Here is a 15,557-nt window from a genome sequence, read left to right on the forward strand (position 1 = left end):
AATGAATCAAATGGGCGCATTTGTGAAAGAAGCTTGCAAAAAAAAAAAACTTGGAACAATTCATGAACATATTTCTTTTGAAGTGTGGTCAAGCAGGATAGATTTAGATTTCTTGCAACTTCTATTCCCTATGACTAAAAAGACTTATGATTTGGATATCTTGCAGGTGTAAGGTAAATTTCCTGGAACAAAAGGTTTCTTCCAATTTGCATTTTTTTTCTTGCTAGGAGCAATTTGCTTACCATGATCCAATGCAGCGTGTTCGGTCCTCGGAAGCTCTTTCGATTTCTGAAAAATCAAAGACTTACACGAGAGTCAAGAGCAAGGGATCTCAGAATCCCCCATAAATCGTATGCTGAGGTACTTTTATCCTGGTCAATCTGCTATGGTAGTCTTGAAGTGTTCCAGTGGATCACTGATTGTAGAATTTGATTCTTCTTCACTGTTACATCATATAAACTTAATGCGAAGGAGTTCTTCACAACCTTTTTAAAACCATTGAATCTAAGCAAATTTAAACAGAATTAATTCCGACCATTAACCAATCAGTGACAGATTAATTTTGATCAGTTTTAAAAAGGGCATTCACATAAATCAGTGTGAAGGCTTCTTCCACACTAGATTATAATCTGTTGTTGGAGATACATGACCGCCGTAGGCTTTGTATTTACGCTACATCGTCATTTTGCTATGTGCTATTTTCCCCACATCTTAAGAGTTTTGACCTATGAGCTATCACTGTCGAACCAAACTCATTTATCGATGATGGTTCAAGTAGCAGGTTGTTGATACTGGCTGTGTCCAACTACGTGTTACCCATCAGTTCAACACTGGAGTCTTAAGGTTTTTTTTTTGCATCATGTGCAAAGCACACAGAGTGCAATGTGTGGGATAGACAATGGATGCCCTCGGGGCATAGTTGAATTGATTACGATGCAGTAAAGTTGTTGAAGTGGACAAAGATTAAATCTCGATGAAGCCGAGGCAATGCCATCCTCCGTTGTGGTCAACTGTCTTTTGCTGAAGAAGGGATAGACAATGGATTGGATCTAATAAAAGCGGTGTCAACCAATGTCTGAGCGAACCATTTCTGGGGTGCAGTCCAAGAGATAGCCTAGCTAACCCAAAGATTTTGAGTTAGCCTAGCTAGAAATGAGCTGGGGGAATTAATTCAATTCGAACATACTAACGAGAGCTTCCTTTATCCCTTGCAGCAACTGCCTTATATTACACCCTGTTTTGGCCAATCAGATTTACAGCGAGCTCGTTCTTGAGAACACAAATCATGAAATTGCGATCGGTCTCGATATACCAGTTACACATTATTGGCAATCTCTCTCTCTACATATATTTAAAAACTGGAATTGGAAAAGCTACTGAAGTGCAATCCAAATACATCAAGGAAAAGCATCCTGCCAAAATAGAAAGTAAACGATGGTGCAATGCAAATAAAAACTCAAGGCGCTTTAAAACTTTTGACCGGAGCAATTTCTTTCATCACATGAAATGAAATATCAGATCCTTTTTGTTTGTGCAGGAGGAATCTTGATTAAAGAACATGCTTTAAAAGCAAAAGGCAGAACAAAGATCGATCCGCTTCCGCTAGAAACTTTGGCCAACAATTAACATGTGCTACTACTAGAGCAGACATATCTCGCACTATTAATAAGACAGAAACTGACGTCAATTTCATTATCTAATGCATCGATCACAAGAAACTAAAAAGAAGACACTAAATGAAGTAGAAAATTAAGGTGGCAGCAACACACTAGTTCGGTAGTAGACACGACGTCAAAACCAAAAGAAGCAAAACAAAACTAGAAACCAGAAGCTCTCATTGACTCGTTCGTTCGTTCCGCCTTGATTCTTCTCAGACTTCGGTGCCTGCCATCGGAAAAAGGTCGATGAATTCAGGTTAATTTTCTCAAGAACAGAGCAGGCGATCTCATGAATTGATTGTTAATATACCAGAATCCCTTGGCGCATTGCAGCGGAAGCACTCCATTCTGCTCGCGAAGTTGTGTTCGTTGCAGCCCGACCTTTTAAAATCACGCTCATGATTAGGAAATATTATTCTTTTTCATTTGTTTAAAATTTAGACAGCGAAGAGAGGGATCCATGCAATGACACCTGTTGCAAATCCAGTCTCCGGACTTCCATCCTGCACGGCCCGCGCCGCCACCGCCGCCACCGCCACCGCCGAAGCTGTAGCCTCGGGACCGCGGCGTGTCGCTGTCGAAGCTGCCGCCGCCGGCGACAGCGGAGTCCTCCTTCAGGGCGGCGCACTTGAAGCAGCTGGAGCGGCTGGCGAAGTTGTGGGCGCCGCAGGAGCAGTACCAGTCACCGGGGCGGACGTCGGAGCCGATGAAGCCGAAGGACGAGCCTCCGCGGCCGCCACCGAAGCTGAAGTAGTCGGAGCGGTCGCCGCCGGTCGGCCGCGGGTCGCCACAGCGCTGGCAGGAATCACGCCGGCTGAAGTTGAGGTGCTGGCAGGACCTGCAGGTCCAGTCTCCGGGCTTCCTGTTCATCTTCTCAAATCAAAACCCTGCAAAATCCATTACTGATCAATTGGATTATGCAACAGGACTACTCTGCTTTATTTCAAAGAAAGAGAGAGAGAGGAAAAAAAGGAGCAGCATCTCTTTTACGTTCATGTTCATGCACTGGAGAACAATTGTCAAAGGACATGAAGATTACTAATTTTTTCTTAACATTAATCTACAAGAGAAACCAAGAAAGAACTAAAAGAAATGAGAGACAACAAACATCAAATCTCTTCACTCACCTTCACTTGGAGAAAGAGGAGAGATGAGGTGGAATGTGCCAGTATCAGTCGCTGTTGGCTTGGATTAGGTTTGTGAGCTTAGGGTGTCCTTTATACATCCATCAATGGGCCTCAACGATGGAGAATCTAAATTGTTTTTTCACTTTTCTTTTCTACTGCCACTCCTTGAACACTGGCCAAAGGACAAGAAGAGATAAAGAGCCTGGGGAAGGATGCCAAAGACTTACACTTGAACATGAATCAAATAGTAATTGACATCTTTTGAGACACCCATGAGGAGCATTTGAGTTCCATGCACCTAGTCACTTGTTTTTCTTTTTCGCATGAGTCTCAGCTGCCAGATATACAAGGCATGATAGATATCAATACCAAAAGTATTAATATGAATATGAAGTCATGAAAATTACATTACAAGGTTGAGAATTGAGAGTTGAAGGAAGGAATGTTTAGCTAGAGGCGAAAGCATCCTGCAATTTCCATAGTGAATTTCTCAAGAAAGTAAAAGGGGGAAGAACAAAAAAAAACTGATGGTTTCCGATAAATAAAGCAGGTCTTGGAGGATGGACTTGACCATCTTTTTTACACTCGTATCAAGTCCCTTGGAATGTTATTTTGCCATCCAACTCCAATATACATCCTTTGCTTTATCTGACAGCCTAAATCAGGGCTGTTCTTTTGCTTTTTGTGTGTGTGTGTGTTCTTCCCCCTTAATTACTTTCTCATGGAGAGTTGCAAAACCAGAGGATGATGTGTGCTCGATGGCTTCTCTCGGGCGAAGCCAAAGGAGTATTGGTGAAAGAGAGCAAAGGTAAGTTAAGTGCCTGTGGTGTGATTGGATTCTCTTTGGAAAATGCTTTCATCATGCAACCATCCAGCAATGCTATGATTAAAAACTGGACCAGTAATGCCGATTGCTCATGCACTCTTGATCTTTCTTCGTTGATGAGTGAATTTTGTCTTTTGCTTCAATGCATTGATTGGACCGAACTCATGCTGTACTTCAGATTTAATGAACCAGTAGCAGATCGTCTATTTAATATATATATATATATATTGATTCCGGTCAGACCAAACTAGCTACCGTTGAATCGATTCCCATCCCCATCATCAACTCACCATCACATCCGTCGATGATCGGACGGTCATTAGGGCGTGTCATGTTTACATCTTGGGGCAAACACTCGAAGACGCCCGGAGAGTAAAATAGAATAAACGGCGAAATTTCCCAAAAAGAACTCCCAATCCGACAAGATTAAACGGAGGGAGGGAGAAGGGGAAGCATCGTTCGATCGACGGGAGGATTCTGAGTGTGAGTTCGTTGGTTTCCCCTTTTTCAAATTTTTTTTGGATCGGTATTCGATTGGTTTGCGGTGGATTTCTTGTGGGGTTAATTGAGATTTGATCTTATTTGTCGATTTGTTGCTTGAGTTTCGTTCTATAGCCCCTTTTCGCGTTGATGTGTGACGAGACAGCTAAAGTAGGTATGGTTTAAATTGGAAACCTGTTTTCCTTGAGTTGATTGCTTCTCATTCGCTCCCTTTAATGTTCATAGTGAGGGATAATCTGGTGGTAGGCTATAGATGGATTGAAGTACTTCGTGTCGTTAGGATATGGTGGAAATCATGTTTATTTTGGATTAATGTGTGTGTTCATTGGAAATTGAGTTTCATAGCCTAGTGACATGGATGTGAATAGTCCATCATAAATTAATTGCTCGCGAGATTATTTGAATTATGAGAGTTAGTCCGATTAAATTGGACGAAGATTTCTGCCTTGAATACGAGTGAAGTTCATGGGTGTGAATACACAAACACTAACTCAAGTATGTTTAAGTGTCAATTCATGTGGAACCATTGGGGGTGAGAAATTGATTAAGAAATCAGATTAATGTTCGAGATTTGGGTGCACAAAGAATAAATGGAATTAATCTATTATTTTCTATTGAGAATTAATTAAATTAATTTTTTAAATTAATGAGCGAATGCATTTCCCAAGTAGGAGCAACAAGGAAAACATAATAATAACAATTAACTTAGTTGATTAAGTTAATAATTTTTTTATTAAAGAAAAAAAAACACCTATGTCTTTTCACCCCTTCAAAGATATCATTCACCCCTATAAATTAATCCCCTCTCCCCTCACTTAAATTTCTTAATTCTAAAGTTATGAGTTCTCCTCTTGAGTTATTCTCTCTCCCTCTCCTCTCTTAAGAGTTTTAAGGATTTGAAATTCGGAGTGTTCATATTTTGAGTAGTAGGTCATTATATCTTAGATAATTGTCAATCAATCATAAGCACCTGAGCAGCGAAATATCATTTTAAGGAAAGAAGGCTTGCCTTTGCTTAAACCTTAATTCTCTTATCTGAAGCCTGAAGGGGTAAATTAAACTGAAAGGGTGTGTCAACATGATAGAGATGATTTGACATTCTTAAGTCAGTGATCGATAATAGTAAATTGGTGACAATGCTATTGGAAGGGATGCATCTATAACCCAAAGGGGTACATCTATTGTCCAAAGGGGTGCATCTACCACTAAAGGGGTGTCTCGAAAACTGAAGGGGTGTGTCAAGAATCCAAAGGGAACATGATACGTGTCTCATATAGTCAACCAACCGATTCAACCGATTCAAGCCATTGACTTGCCAATGAAGATCTCTCTGAGTCGTGGAAAGGTCACAGACCTTTATACGAAGACAATGAATGTGGGTACGTTTGCAGAATATATAAATACCTAAATTTGGGTCAAAAGAGGTTATTGCAAGATATGCATTGATATATGTCAACAGTTATGATTTTTTCCAAAAAAAAAAAATTATGAGAGTTTCCTTTTATTGTATGTGGAGCAGATGTTGTTGATTTTTTTTATTTATAAGTTTATTCTGAAACTGAATGAGTTGCAGCTTTTGTTTGTTTTCTTTATCAATGTTACAATCATGACTGCTGAATATACGAAAGGTATCTCCATTTGCAGGTTAACTACATCAGTCTCCAAGGATATATAAAGCAGAATAACCTTAAAAAATTTGTGTGCTTTGGCTATTTGTTTTTCTTACAAGAATCATTTAAAGCAAATTATATAAAATTGGATAAGAAAAATAAAGTTAGTTTCAGAAGGAGTTGAGTGTTACTGACAATATATACCCAGTTACAAAGAAACTGTAAATCTTCATAGAAAAAAGATAGGAGTGGGCCGCTCCTACTTTCAGATGCTTCTTTCTGCCTTCCTATTATTGGGTGTTAATGGATGTTGTAATTTGAAATAATCTGTGAGCACCAGATTGCTGTACATCTTGAGCTGATGGAACGAGCAGCTAACTTGAATGGACACGAGTATATAATTGGTATATCAGAGAGCAATGATGCTTCAACCTCTCTCTCTTCCCAAACTGACCACAGTAACTCACATGGAACATTTGGTCAAGATAACCCTTCAATAAACACAGCGACTCCTGTCTCCCAATTAGCTTTATTCTCACAAAATGTATCTAATTCAACAAATTCTTCTTTGACAAGAACCGATAATCATCATCGTCGAAATAGAAGTCCATTGAATTCTGGATTGTGGATTACAGTTGAGCTTGTTGCTAATGTAAGCCAAATTATAGCAGCTATCATTGTGTTATCATTGTCAAGACATGAGCATCCCCGAACTCCATTATCTGTGTGGATCATAGGGTATACAGCAGGCTGTGTTATCACACTTCCACATCTTTGTTGGCGCTACCTTTATCTCCGTGCTCAGAGACCTGAGCAAGATCCAGCACATTCTAATCAGGGTGCTGTGGGGAACAACCATCCTGAGTCTAGTGTCTATGCTGATAGAGTCGTCATGCACAATCCACGGGAAGAAAATGGTCACAATTCATCATTAGAGTTGGGGCAAACTCATGTAACCACTAGTCCAAGGTACTTAAAAGTAATTATTCTTATTTCTGTTACTTGAATATAGTTCTATTTTGTTTTGTATTATTCTTTCTGAATTATCTAATTAACTCTTCTGCTAACTGATATTCACTGCCAGATTGTATGAACTTGGTTTAGAAAATTATCATGGACTTTGCTTTTTCATAATATTGTTCCCTATTGAATATGTATATATGTCACGAGAATGACTGCTTTGAGTTTAGTTGTTCAATTGGATATTGTTGTTGCATAAAAGGATAATCAGTTATAAATTTGATTCATGTTATGGTAACTCCATATTCAGAAAAACGTGTATGATAAGAGTTTTACATTATAAAAGATCTGTTGGTATCTAGCAAGTCAACAACATAGTTCTCATCAATAAGTTGTGTAATAAAATCGTGTACATTAAGTTGCAATAGTTAAAAAGTCTTCATTTTGTTATCAATTTTGACAACATAGATTTCAATGGATTCCCTTACAGTTAAAAGTACTACAGAAACTCATAACTTGTCACTTTTGCTTGTGATACTTTAAAATTGTCAAATATTTGTGTCCCGTCAGAACTGGAACTTTTATTGAGAAAATAATAATTATATAGCGATATCATATTTACATTTTTTTTTGCAAGACACTAACCATACTAAATTTTTGGCTAGGGCTGAAGCTTGGTGACCGCTCTGGTTTGGCCAAGAGGTCTCTGTTTCTCCACCCACATTTCATGGTTAATTGACAAAAATCCATGTTTAGTTTCTTGTTACTTGAATATTCAAACAACACAAAGTAATAAGTTCCTTGATAATTTGGATATTCAATCAAGACAAAGTAATGAGCAAGTTAAGTCAATATATTTCCAACTTTGTTAGTGGGAATCTCACTATCAATAAATAAATAAATATATTTATCAGAACCATCAATAATTTCAAAAAATATCATGTGTGATAATAGGTCATTATAGTGGAAGCGTCAAAGGTCAATGCCATACATTTGTGAAAATGAACCCATTAACTATATTGTAATGGTCTTGAAAAAAATTTAATTTGTGGCAAGCAAGTTGTTTCACTGGGAGGAAATGCCCAGCTATTCGAGCAAAGAGTTTATGGGTTAAAGAAAAAGACAGTGAACTACTTGTTTATCCACATCATATCTCTTCAATCCATCACTCTTGTACTAGTGACATTATTATCCTAGAAAAATATTAGCTTTCTGATGCAAAAAGAGCAGACACTGCCTCAACCCACAATCTCGTGAATTTACATGCCTCAATTGGCGATATGGTATGAAATAAAAGAGTATTCAAATATCTAAACTTTATTAATGATTTTGTAAAACGATAGGATGAGGCCTCTTCTGTTGGTCTTGCAATAGTCTAGTCTTTCTAGACTTGGTGAACATGTTACCCAATTTTTTTACAGTAAAAAAAAACTAAAAATTTACATATATATATTTATAAAACTAAGGATTTTCAATTATAAAGGGGGGAAAGCAACCTTGTTTTCAAATATGTTTGAAAGGGTTATTGAGTGGAACTAAACAACTTAGAAATTTGCAATAGGGAGATAAAATATGTTTAAAATTTAAACTACACACTACTTTGTTTTATTAACACTATATATATTGAAAACAAAGTTTTAAATTTTTTTATTGCACCATTCTCCATGAAGATCTTCATTCTTGATGAGTTGTCAATTTCTTTTGGTTATTCCTTCCAACAAGTACCAAAAAGCCAAGGAACTGACCATCACTACCATTATCACATTCTTTTTTTGTTGTGCCTTCTAATGAATAAGGAAGTTACTATGAGCTGGAAGTTTTGCGTGCATCTCAATTGTGTCCTTTATATCCATTAAATTTATATTGTTAAAAATTGAGTGTTGACATAAGAATAATTGAGTGTGAGCTATGGAAACTTTGATAGACACAGACAGAGGCTCAAATGTCTCTGATGGTAGCAAATTGTCTATAGTGAAAATCAAGATAATGTTTAAATAGGTTGGCAAGTTAAATAAATAAGCACGAAAGAAATTCTCCTTGTAGGAAGAGATGGTGGGCTTATGAATGCTAAGGTATAATCCCTTGCATCATGCTCTTTTAGTCTACAAGGTGTTAGTCAACATGGCTTTATAATAACAATAAATACTTTTTTTCCCTGTAGTTAAGCTAAAGTTCCTGACTGCATGATATTTGTTGATGATATTTTGCTAAGTGATGGTAGAGACAAAGGGATATCAAGTAAAATATCATCAACAAACATCATGCATTCGGGAACACTTTTGTTGATGATAATTTTTTCTGTAGTCAGTTGGCATCCCTTTGTTTCTAGCATCCTTTCCAAGGTCCTTCAGTAACACTTTTGTTAAAGATGGATAGTGAAATAGCAAACAATACTTATTCGCCAACACTTCCATTTACCTACTTGGGATACTTGATATTTAGTCAAAAGAATTATTAAATATATATTCTTTGATTGATAGTCGTGGCTTGTAGCTAAAACCTGTAATATCTTGTGTTGTATTTTTTAATGCACAATTTATAGTTCTAATATAGTTCTTGTAAATTGTAGATCTTCCATTTAATTGCATAGTTCTTACATAGTTTTTGTAATTAGACTCATGTGATTTTTATAATTCTATTTAGAGTTTTTGTCTGATATAGTTCTTTGTGAATCAAACATTATTATCTTTTGCTTCTCTAATTTCCAGTAGAACTAGTATAAAAAAAATCAAAATTTCCTAAATTTTTTGAAATACTTGAAAATTGAAAATCTTAGAAACTCAAACTGAACCAAAAAATATGGTTTCAGATTTTTTGATTTTTTCGGGTATGGACCCTCATATGAAATTTTTTTAATAAGCCCGATCAAATTGGATCAAGTCATTTTTTAAAAAAAAATTGCCCCTGACCCACACCCACCTCTTGAAGGGGATGGGTGGAAGGGAAAAACATGTGATAATGGGTTAGTGATGAGACTTGGGAATATGGAGGTTGGCAAAATAAGTTTTTGTGGTGGGTTGGGGGAAAATATACTTTCTGGATACTAATCGACACTACAGGAAAGAACAAGGCTTTTTTTTGGAGGGATGTGGAATTTAGGATCAGAGAGAATAGGGATTTGTTTTGAGATGATAGGGAGGTTCATGTGGCAATGAAGTAGGGGGATGCCTGCTACCAAGTTTTCCTCTTCTTGACACATTGTGCTTCTTGCATGGTCTTCAATAGGTTTGTAACCTTTGAGGGAGCTCTTTGAGGAGTGGACATGAGACACTACAAAAGTCTTTGAGGTGTCATGATGAGTTGCCCATTGATGGATTTGATACCATTTTTAGGAGCATACTAGATCAAGTTTGAGTGAGGATGTCTATTGTTCTTAGGGAGGGAAGAAGATACCCATCTTCTAGTAAGGAGCTTGGCTTCCTTATTGGTGAGATGTTATGTATACTCATATCAACTGTCTAACCCCTAAAAACTTGGTCTACAAGACATTTTATATGGGCACTCTCAATAAAACTACTAATTCTAAAATAAATGTATAAGAATACTGTGTTCATAATGGGTTAATTCTATATTTAAAATATAATTTCTTTATTTCTCATTGTTGATACGGAGCCCTATTGACTTGGTAGATAAACACAGGATGTTGCTTTGAATTTCCGTGCAAGAACATCTAAGTGGTGGGATTTATGTGGTTTGGAGTATGGTCTTCTTCGAGTTGAATCGGTTGGGTGTCAATCATGCAGTTATTATTATTTTTTTAATCATCTACTCCTTTGGTATACTTGTTAGATGCTCAACAGTCCCAACACTAACGTATCAGGCATGATACTCCTGTTGTCCTTTTACAAATGAGATGCACAATACCTAGATACATGTTTAAGTCAGATAGTTGTACTTGAGTTTGGGTAACATAGGTGAGAACACATGAAATATGAATTTATTGCCCTGTTATATGAGTACCTAGTGATATTACTTACACCAATTATCACTATAAATATGTGGCTTAGATTGCAAACAGATGCTGACTGTTGAAAAGGGAAAAAACTGGGGAACTGTCAAATGCTGTGCAGGAATCAAAGCACTTGTTAACTTTTATGCAGACTCATGCAGATTATCTGATTCTTAGCTTAGAGATCCTTATCTTCTATATCATGATAGTCGTGGCTTAATGTGATCACTTTATCTTTTTTTCTTCTGTGAATTTAGCAATTCTTCTGCCAATACAAACAACCAATTCGAAAATGTGTGCTTAGAATCAACAGTTACCCATCAGGGCCCAGAATGAGAAAATGTTTTATAATTACTTGTGTGGTTTGTACAGACCTGCTGGCTTCTAGTCTGAAGTCTTGAGCATATTTGATTTGACTAAAATTTAAGTCAACTGAGTGTGTGGAAGGGTGAATCAGAGGCTTAGGAGAGAGTAGTGATTAAGGAAAAAATTGTTTTGGAATGCTTGGCATTGGGTGATTCTTGTTATCAAAACAAATGAATAGAAAGTAACTGTGCCAGGTTATATACCTTGAAAAACTTTTACCTATCTAGATGCTTAACCTAATTATTTGTGCTTACAGCAATTGTATGTTCACACAATTCCCTGCATGATAGAATAGGGTTACCAGCAAAAATTCACTTTTTTTTTTGTTTGCAGGATAAATGCAATAGTTGGAAATTTCAAGACAGCCTTGGATTGTTTCTTTGCTGTGTGGTTTGTTGTTGGAAATATATGGGTGTTTGGTGGGCATTCATCTTCCCATGATGCCCCTAACTTGTATAGGTATATGTGGAATTGGAACACACTTTTTTTCTTCTTGATCATTTATAAATTGAAGATTCACTTTGACTTCTGCTTGTTCTCAGGTTATGTATTGTCTTTCTTGCATTCAGTTGTATTGGATACGCCTTACCTTTCCTTCTATGCACAATGATTTGTTGTTGCTTGCCGTGCTTCATATCTGTCATGGGCATAAGAGAGGATACATCTCATGGCAGAGGTGCCACCTCGGAGTCAATTAATGCACTGCCAAGTTACAAGTTCAAATCAAAGAGACAGAAAAGTAGAGGGAATTCAGATTTTGATAGCCATTCAAGTGGTGGCATACTGGCTGCTGATACTGATAGAGAACGCACTATTTCTGCTGAAGATGCTGTAAGTACCCTCGTCACTGTGATTATGTCATCTGTTTGCATATGCTAAAAGCTAATTGTAATTAACTAGGAACGACCACAACAAAATTATAAACCATTATATTTTCTAAGCTATTTGTAACACATGATAGCTTAAGTATTGTTTGCTAAATATTAAGGTTTTTTGAAAGCCATTTCTATCCAACAAGTAGACTCACTGTATACTCATATGTGGTATACATGGGGCATATGTAGTTGATAGTAAAAACATATGAAAAACACTTATGTTAATGAAAATGACTAACATTATACTAATCAATTCATCCAATACATAATTCCACAGAAAAAATATAACAATCATACAATAGACCTTGCATAACAAACAATGTAGAATAGACTGTTAATTAGCAACATGCATATAATATAATTCAGATCCAAATTTTCTCTGTTGCAAAATAATATTTACTTACAAGTTACTTGTCACCACATTAAAAACTTCATTTAGTATGTTGTAATCACAAGAATTAATGTTCTTTAGTAGAAAATTAATCAGAAAAGATCACATTGAGTTCTAGATCATTAAAGGAACTAAATCAATATTTTTCCCATTCCATAGATGACCCCCATCTGCCCATATATGCAATATGGTCCCTCGTCCAAAGTGCCTAGGTGGCCAAATGGACAGGCTTTCAGTAAATTATAATTACAATTCGGAGTGCAATTCTCATCTATTGGTTTTTTTGCTACACTACAGCATCACCATCATGAGCCCATGCAGCTGATTTCAAGTGATTGTTGGTAGGTAGAATACTGTTCCTTTTCCAGACTCCTTACTCCCACAGACTTTCCTGTGGACTAGTAAGTCTAGTTGTTGTTTAAGTAGTCACCATCTTTTCTATTTTTTTGACAAAAGATCAATCAATTGCCTACGCTCTTTCACATTCCTAAGTGAGATCCCACCAAGGTCAAATAAAAAGGTCTAAAAGTTCACGTTTTCTTGCTTAGGAGTACAAGGGATACTCATAAAAAAATTGTACCATCAGATGCTATTTGCAGGTGGATTCTGTGCATATGTAAAATAATATTTCCATCTCACCAAACAAGGGAATAAATTGAATCAACCTTCGTTATAGCTAGTATCAAGAATACCCTTTTAGTAAAAGTAGATCTATGTTCTTGTTGAAATTATTGTTGAATTTGATGATACAATGACAGTGATGCTTGTGATAAAATAAGGCCATCTAGGATCTGAAGGGTGGAAATCTGCATCATGAATATATATCTTAAGTTGTTGGAACTGTCTCAGCTGAATGACCAACTCTGCAGGTTTGTTGCATTTGCCTATCAAAATATGTTGACAATGATGAGCTGCGCGAACTTTCATGCACTCATTTTTTTCACAAAGAATGCGTGGACAAGTGGCTCAAGCTAAATGCACTTTGTCCCCTCTGCAAAGCTGTTGTAGGAGCCACCAATTCACAACCATCAGATACAGACCCAGGAATTCATCATTCTGCAGAATTGTTAGGGGTATAGATGCATATATATGCTCATTTTTGGTCAGGTAAGATACACAAGCACGCATATGGAAGTGGAAAGTTTGAGCAAGCCCGTGGATATACATGTACACAGATTTGGCAGCTGAGTTGGGCGTCACAAAGTTTTTTTATATACTTGTGTATGTATATAAAATTTCCAGCAAATGGTATTTAGATCCAGTCACAGTGTATCTCCATTTAGGTTGAATATACGTAGGTGGAAAGACAGAAGAGGAAGAGAGGAAGGGAAAATGTATACTAGTGATTCATACTCTATATGCTATTTTTTTGAGCCTCTCTGTCTCTTTATACACCTTGAAAAGTTTGATGCATTCTGTAAGATCTTAAGATTGAATATGCAGTTGCCCAGAACTAGCAAAACTGATCCTGATGTGTGAACTTTTTGTTGCTTGTTTTTCTTGATTTAACTCGGCTTATTTCCTGCTAACATGTTCCAATCTATTCCATTTGAACTATTCCTGGTAGATGTTCCTATCCTTGAGATTGTTTTGAAGTTAGAAAATGCTGATGTGGATTTCCAAGGTGCTTTCTTGACGTTGGAAATGCTTTCTTGATGTTGGAAGTGTTTTCATAATCGTCTTCTTGATCCCAAGTTTCAACTCGGATAAGCGTCTTGATAGCATCAATACCATCCTAAAGCCTACAAATACTTAGCCACATGGTTAAGAAAAGGGTTAGATCAAATACTACTATTAATCTAAGCACTTTGGTAATCACTCTCAGGAGGATCTTAAGTCCACTATATCCTTGAGACGGACTCAGATTCAAATCTTCAAAGTTCATTACACTTGAATACCATTTGTAAGTCTTCACTCTTCAGTTGATTGAAAGTTCTTTGGGTCCGGAGGGATCGGACGGACAGGGAAGCGGACGAAATGGCCATTTTCTTGTTATTGAAATAAAACAATCCGCGAACCATCTAAGAGATGCCACATTTTAATTAATCATAAAAATTGATTCTCCATTGATTTATTTTTCACTATTTTTTAATTTTGTAAATTTATATAATAGTTTTGGCTAGCCTCCTTGCTTTCGCGGCCATAACACAAGCACTGACGACGCGGAGCAGCACGCCCAGAGCGGCGGCGCCGCTCCAGTGCCAGTCGCTTCATCCTGCACGGATTGATGACATACAGGGCGAATAACCTCTTCCCCTGTCCGTGGAGCAGACCTTCCCTATTCGCTCCAGTGCCTGTTTGGTGCTTCAGCGACCTTAAGAATTAAATAATATGGTGCGATAATCAGAAATGCTTGTATCCGGAGCATCATTATTTCATAGCAGCGTCCGTTTGTTGCGTGTGCCACAGTAGTTTATACTAATTGGTCTGGTTGAACTACATGTTTTCACCATGCATGTGACTGAATTGAGCAATCGGTTCAGTTGAATTGTATTGCTGCAATAGAGACTGGTTGCTTTGTTGAGTTTATGTCATACAGTGCGATTAGAATTCCTAAAAGGTCGTTTTCTCTATTGAATTCATGGGCTTCTTTGACAAACCTTACTGATTCTATGCGTGTAATCAGAAGAAGTAAAACATTTATCCATCGAAACCAAAATCAGCCTCGTTTCAAAAAAATAATAATAATAATAAAGTAAAATAATTTTTAAGGTAATATATATTACATGATTTTTGGAACGTAACATGCGATCTATCTACAACTCTCAGATCAGAGCCAGAATGAAATCAACCAGAACTTACTCAACCTACGGGATTTACTCAACCTCTACAAGACGCCTGAGGGGATGGCGAACCGCACCGAGAAGGATCGACACAAGTTATCAGGCTCCGCCCATGCCTCCCCCTCGTCGAAGTTCTGCTGGTACGTCTGCAGATCGTAAGCGATCGTCGCTGGAGGCGGCGGAGGGCTTACCAGCTTCATGTTCTTCATCACGACCCTCCGCCACATCCGGCGCAACCGCGTGCTGGCCGGCGGTAGCAGCCGATGCGGCCCCCTCGTTTCTGGATCACGTAAACCTTCGCCGTCGCTTTCATCCGTCGCCGCCATCCGAGCGAACCCGGCGACGCTCGGTAGGTCGCCGGAGCACCATGCGCCGACATGGAGTGCCTGGTACGAGTAGGACCGCTGCCGCTGGAAGTGCGCCATGTCCTCTGCTCGTCGATCGTTGATCTCAACGTGTTCTGGTAGCTCGCGATTTGTAACGGGAAAACCTACAGCTGGCCCACAGCCGC

At 37.7% G+C, this 15,557-nt stretch overlaps 2 protein-coding genes across 4 annotated transcripts; one reads left to right on the plus strand and one right to left on the minus strand.

Annotated features, from left to right (window-relative positions):
* Positions 1-1,734: 1,734 nt before the first annotated feature.
* Positions 1,735-2,837, minus strand: LOC141840848 (RNA-binding protein involved in heterochromatin assembly dri1-like). 2 transcript variants are annotated; one of them, XM_074728931.1, is made up of 4 exons: positions 2,786-2,837; positions 2,131-2,545; positions 1,969-2,039; positions 1,735-1,884 (listed from the first exon to the last, which is right to left on the minus strand). In XM_074728931.1, exons 2-4 carry the CDS (start codon positions 2,526-2,528, stop codon positions 1,871-1,873), a joined length of 483 nt encoding a protein of 160 aa, XP_074585032.1. In that variant the 5' UTR covers positions 2,529-2,545; positions 2,786-2,837; the 3' UTR covers positions 1,735-1,870. The 2 variants fall into 2 exon arrangements, with proteins under 2 accessions (XP_074585032.1, XP_074585039.1); XM_074728938.1 differs by lacking the exon at positions 2,786-2,837 and adding an exon at positions 2,649-2,733.
* A 1,135-nt stretch (positions 2,838-3,972) lies between these two features.
* On the plus strand, positions 3,973-13,767 carry LOC141835422 (E3 ubiquitin-protein ligase At1g12760-like). Of its 2 annotated transcripts, XM_074722887.1 has the most exons (5): positions 3,973-4,088; positions 6,060-6,691; positions 11,331-11,456; positions 11,540-11,828; positions 13,133-13,767. In XM_074722887.1, the coding sequence occupies exons 2-5, from the start codon at positions 6,084-6,086 to the stop codon at positions 13,340-13,342; spliced, it is 1,233 nt and encodes a 410-aa protein (XP_074578988.1). In that variant the 5' UTR covers positions 3,973-4,088; positions 6,060-6,083; the 3' UTR covers positions 13,343-13,767. The 2 variants fall into 2 exon arrangements, with proteins under 2 accessions (XP_074578988.1, XP_074578981.1); XM_074722880.1 differs by lacking the exon at positions 3,973-4,088 and having other exon boundaries at positions 5,670-6,691.
* Positions 13,768-15,557: the final 1,790 nt, after the last annotated feature.

This window comes from Curcuma longa, chromosome 1 (genome assembly GCF_044706935.1).
Source record: "Curcuma longa cultivar G26 ecotype Majalengka, Jawa Barat chromosome 1, ITB_CL_G26_1.1, whole genome shotgun sequence".
Lineage (NCBI taxonomy): Eukaryota > Viridiplantae > Streptophyta > Magnoliopsida > Zingiberales > Zingiberaceae > Curcuma > Curcuma longa.

What these genes read in the sequence shown, in the direction of transcription:
- LOC141835422 (XM_074722887.1), top strand. Translation starts at nt 6,084, where the DNA reads ATGGAACGAGCAGCTAACTTGAATGGACACGAGTATATAATTGGTATA. An exon ending in GATGCCCCTAACTTGTATAG is followed by an intron (nt 11,457 to 11,539) that starts GTATATGTGGAA and finishes GCTTGTTCTCAG; the next exon opens with GTTATGTATTGTCTTTCTTG. An exon ending in CTATTTCTGCTGAAGATGCT is followed by an intron (nt 11,829 to 13,132) that starts GTAAGTACCCTC and finishes CCAACTCTGCAG; the next exon opens with GTTTGTTGCATTTGCCTATC.
- LOC141840848 (XM_074728931.1), bottom strand. Translation starts at nt 2,528, where the DNA reads ATGAACAGGAAGCCCGGAGACTGGACCTGCAGGTCCTGCCAGCACCTC. An exon ending in GGAGACTGGATTTGCAACAG is followed by an intron (nt 2,040 to 2,130) that starts GTGTCATTGCAT and finishes TGATTTTAAAAG; the next exon opens with GTCGGGCTGCAACGAACACA.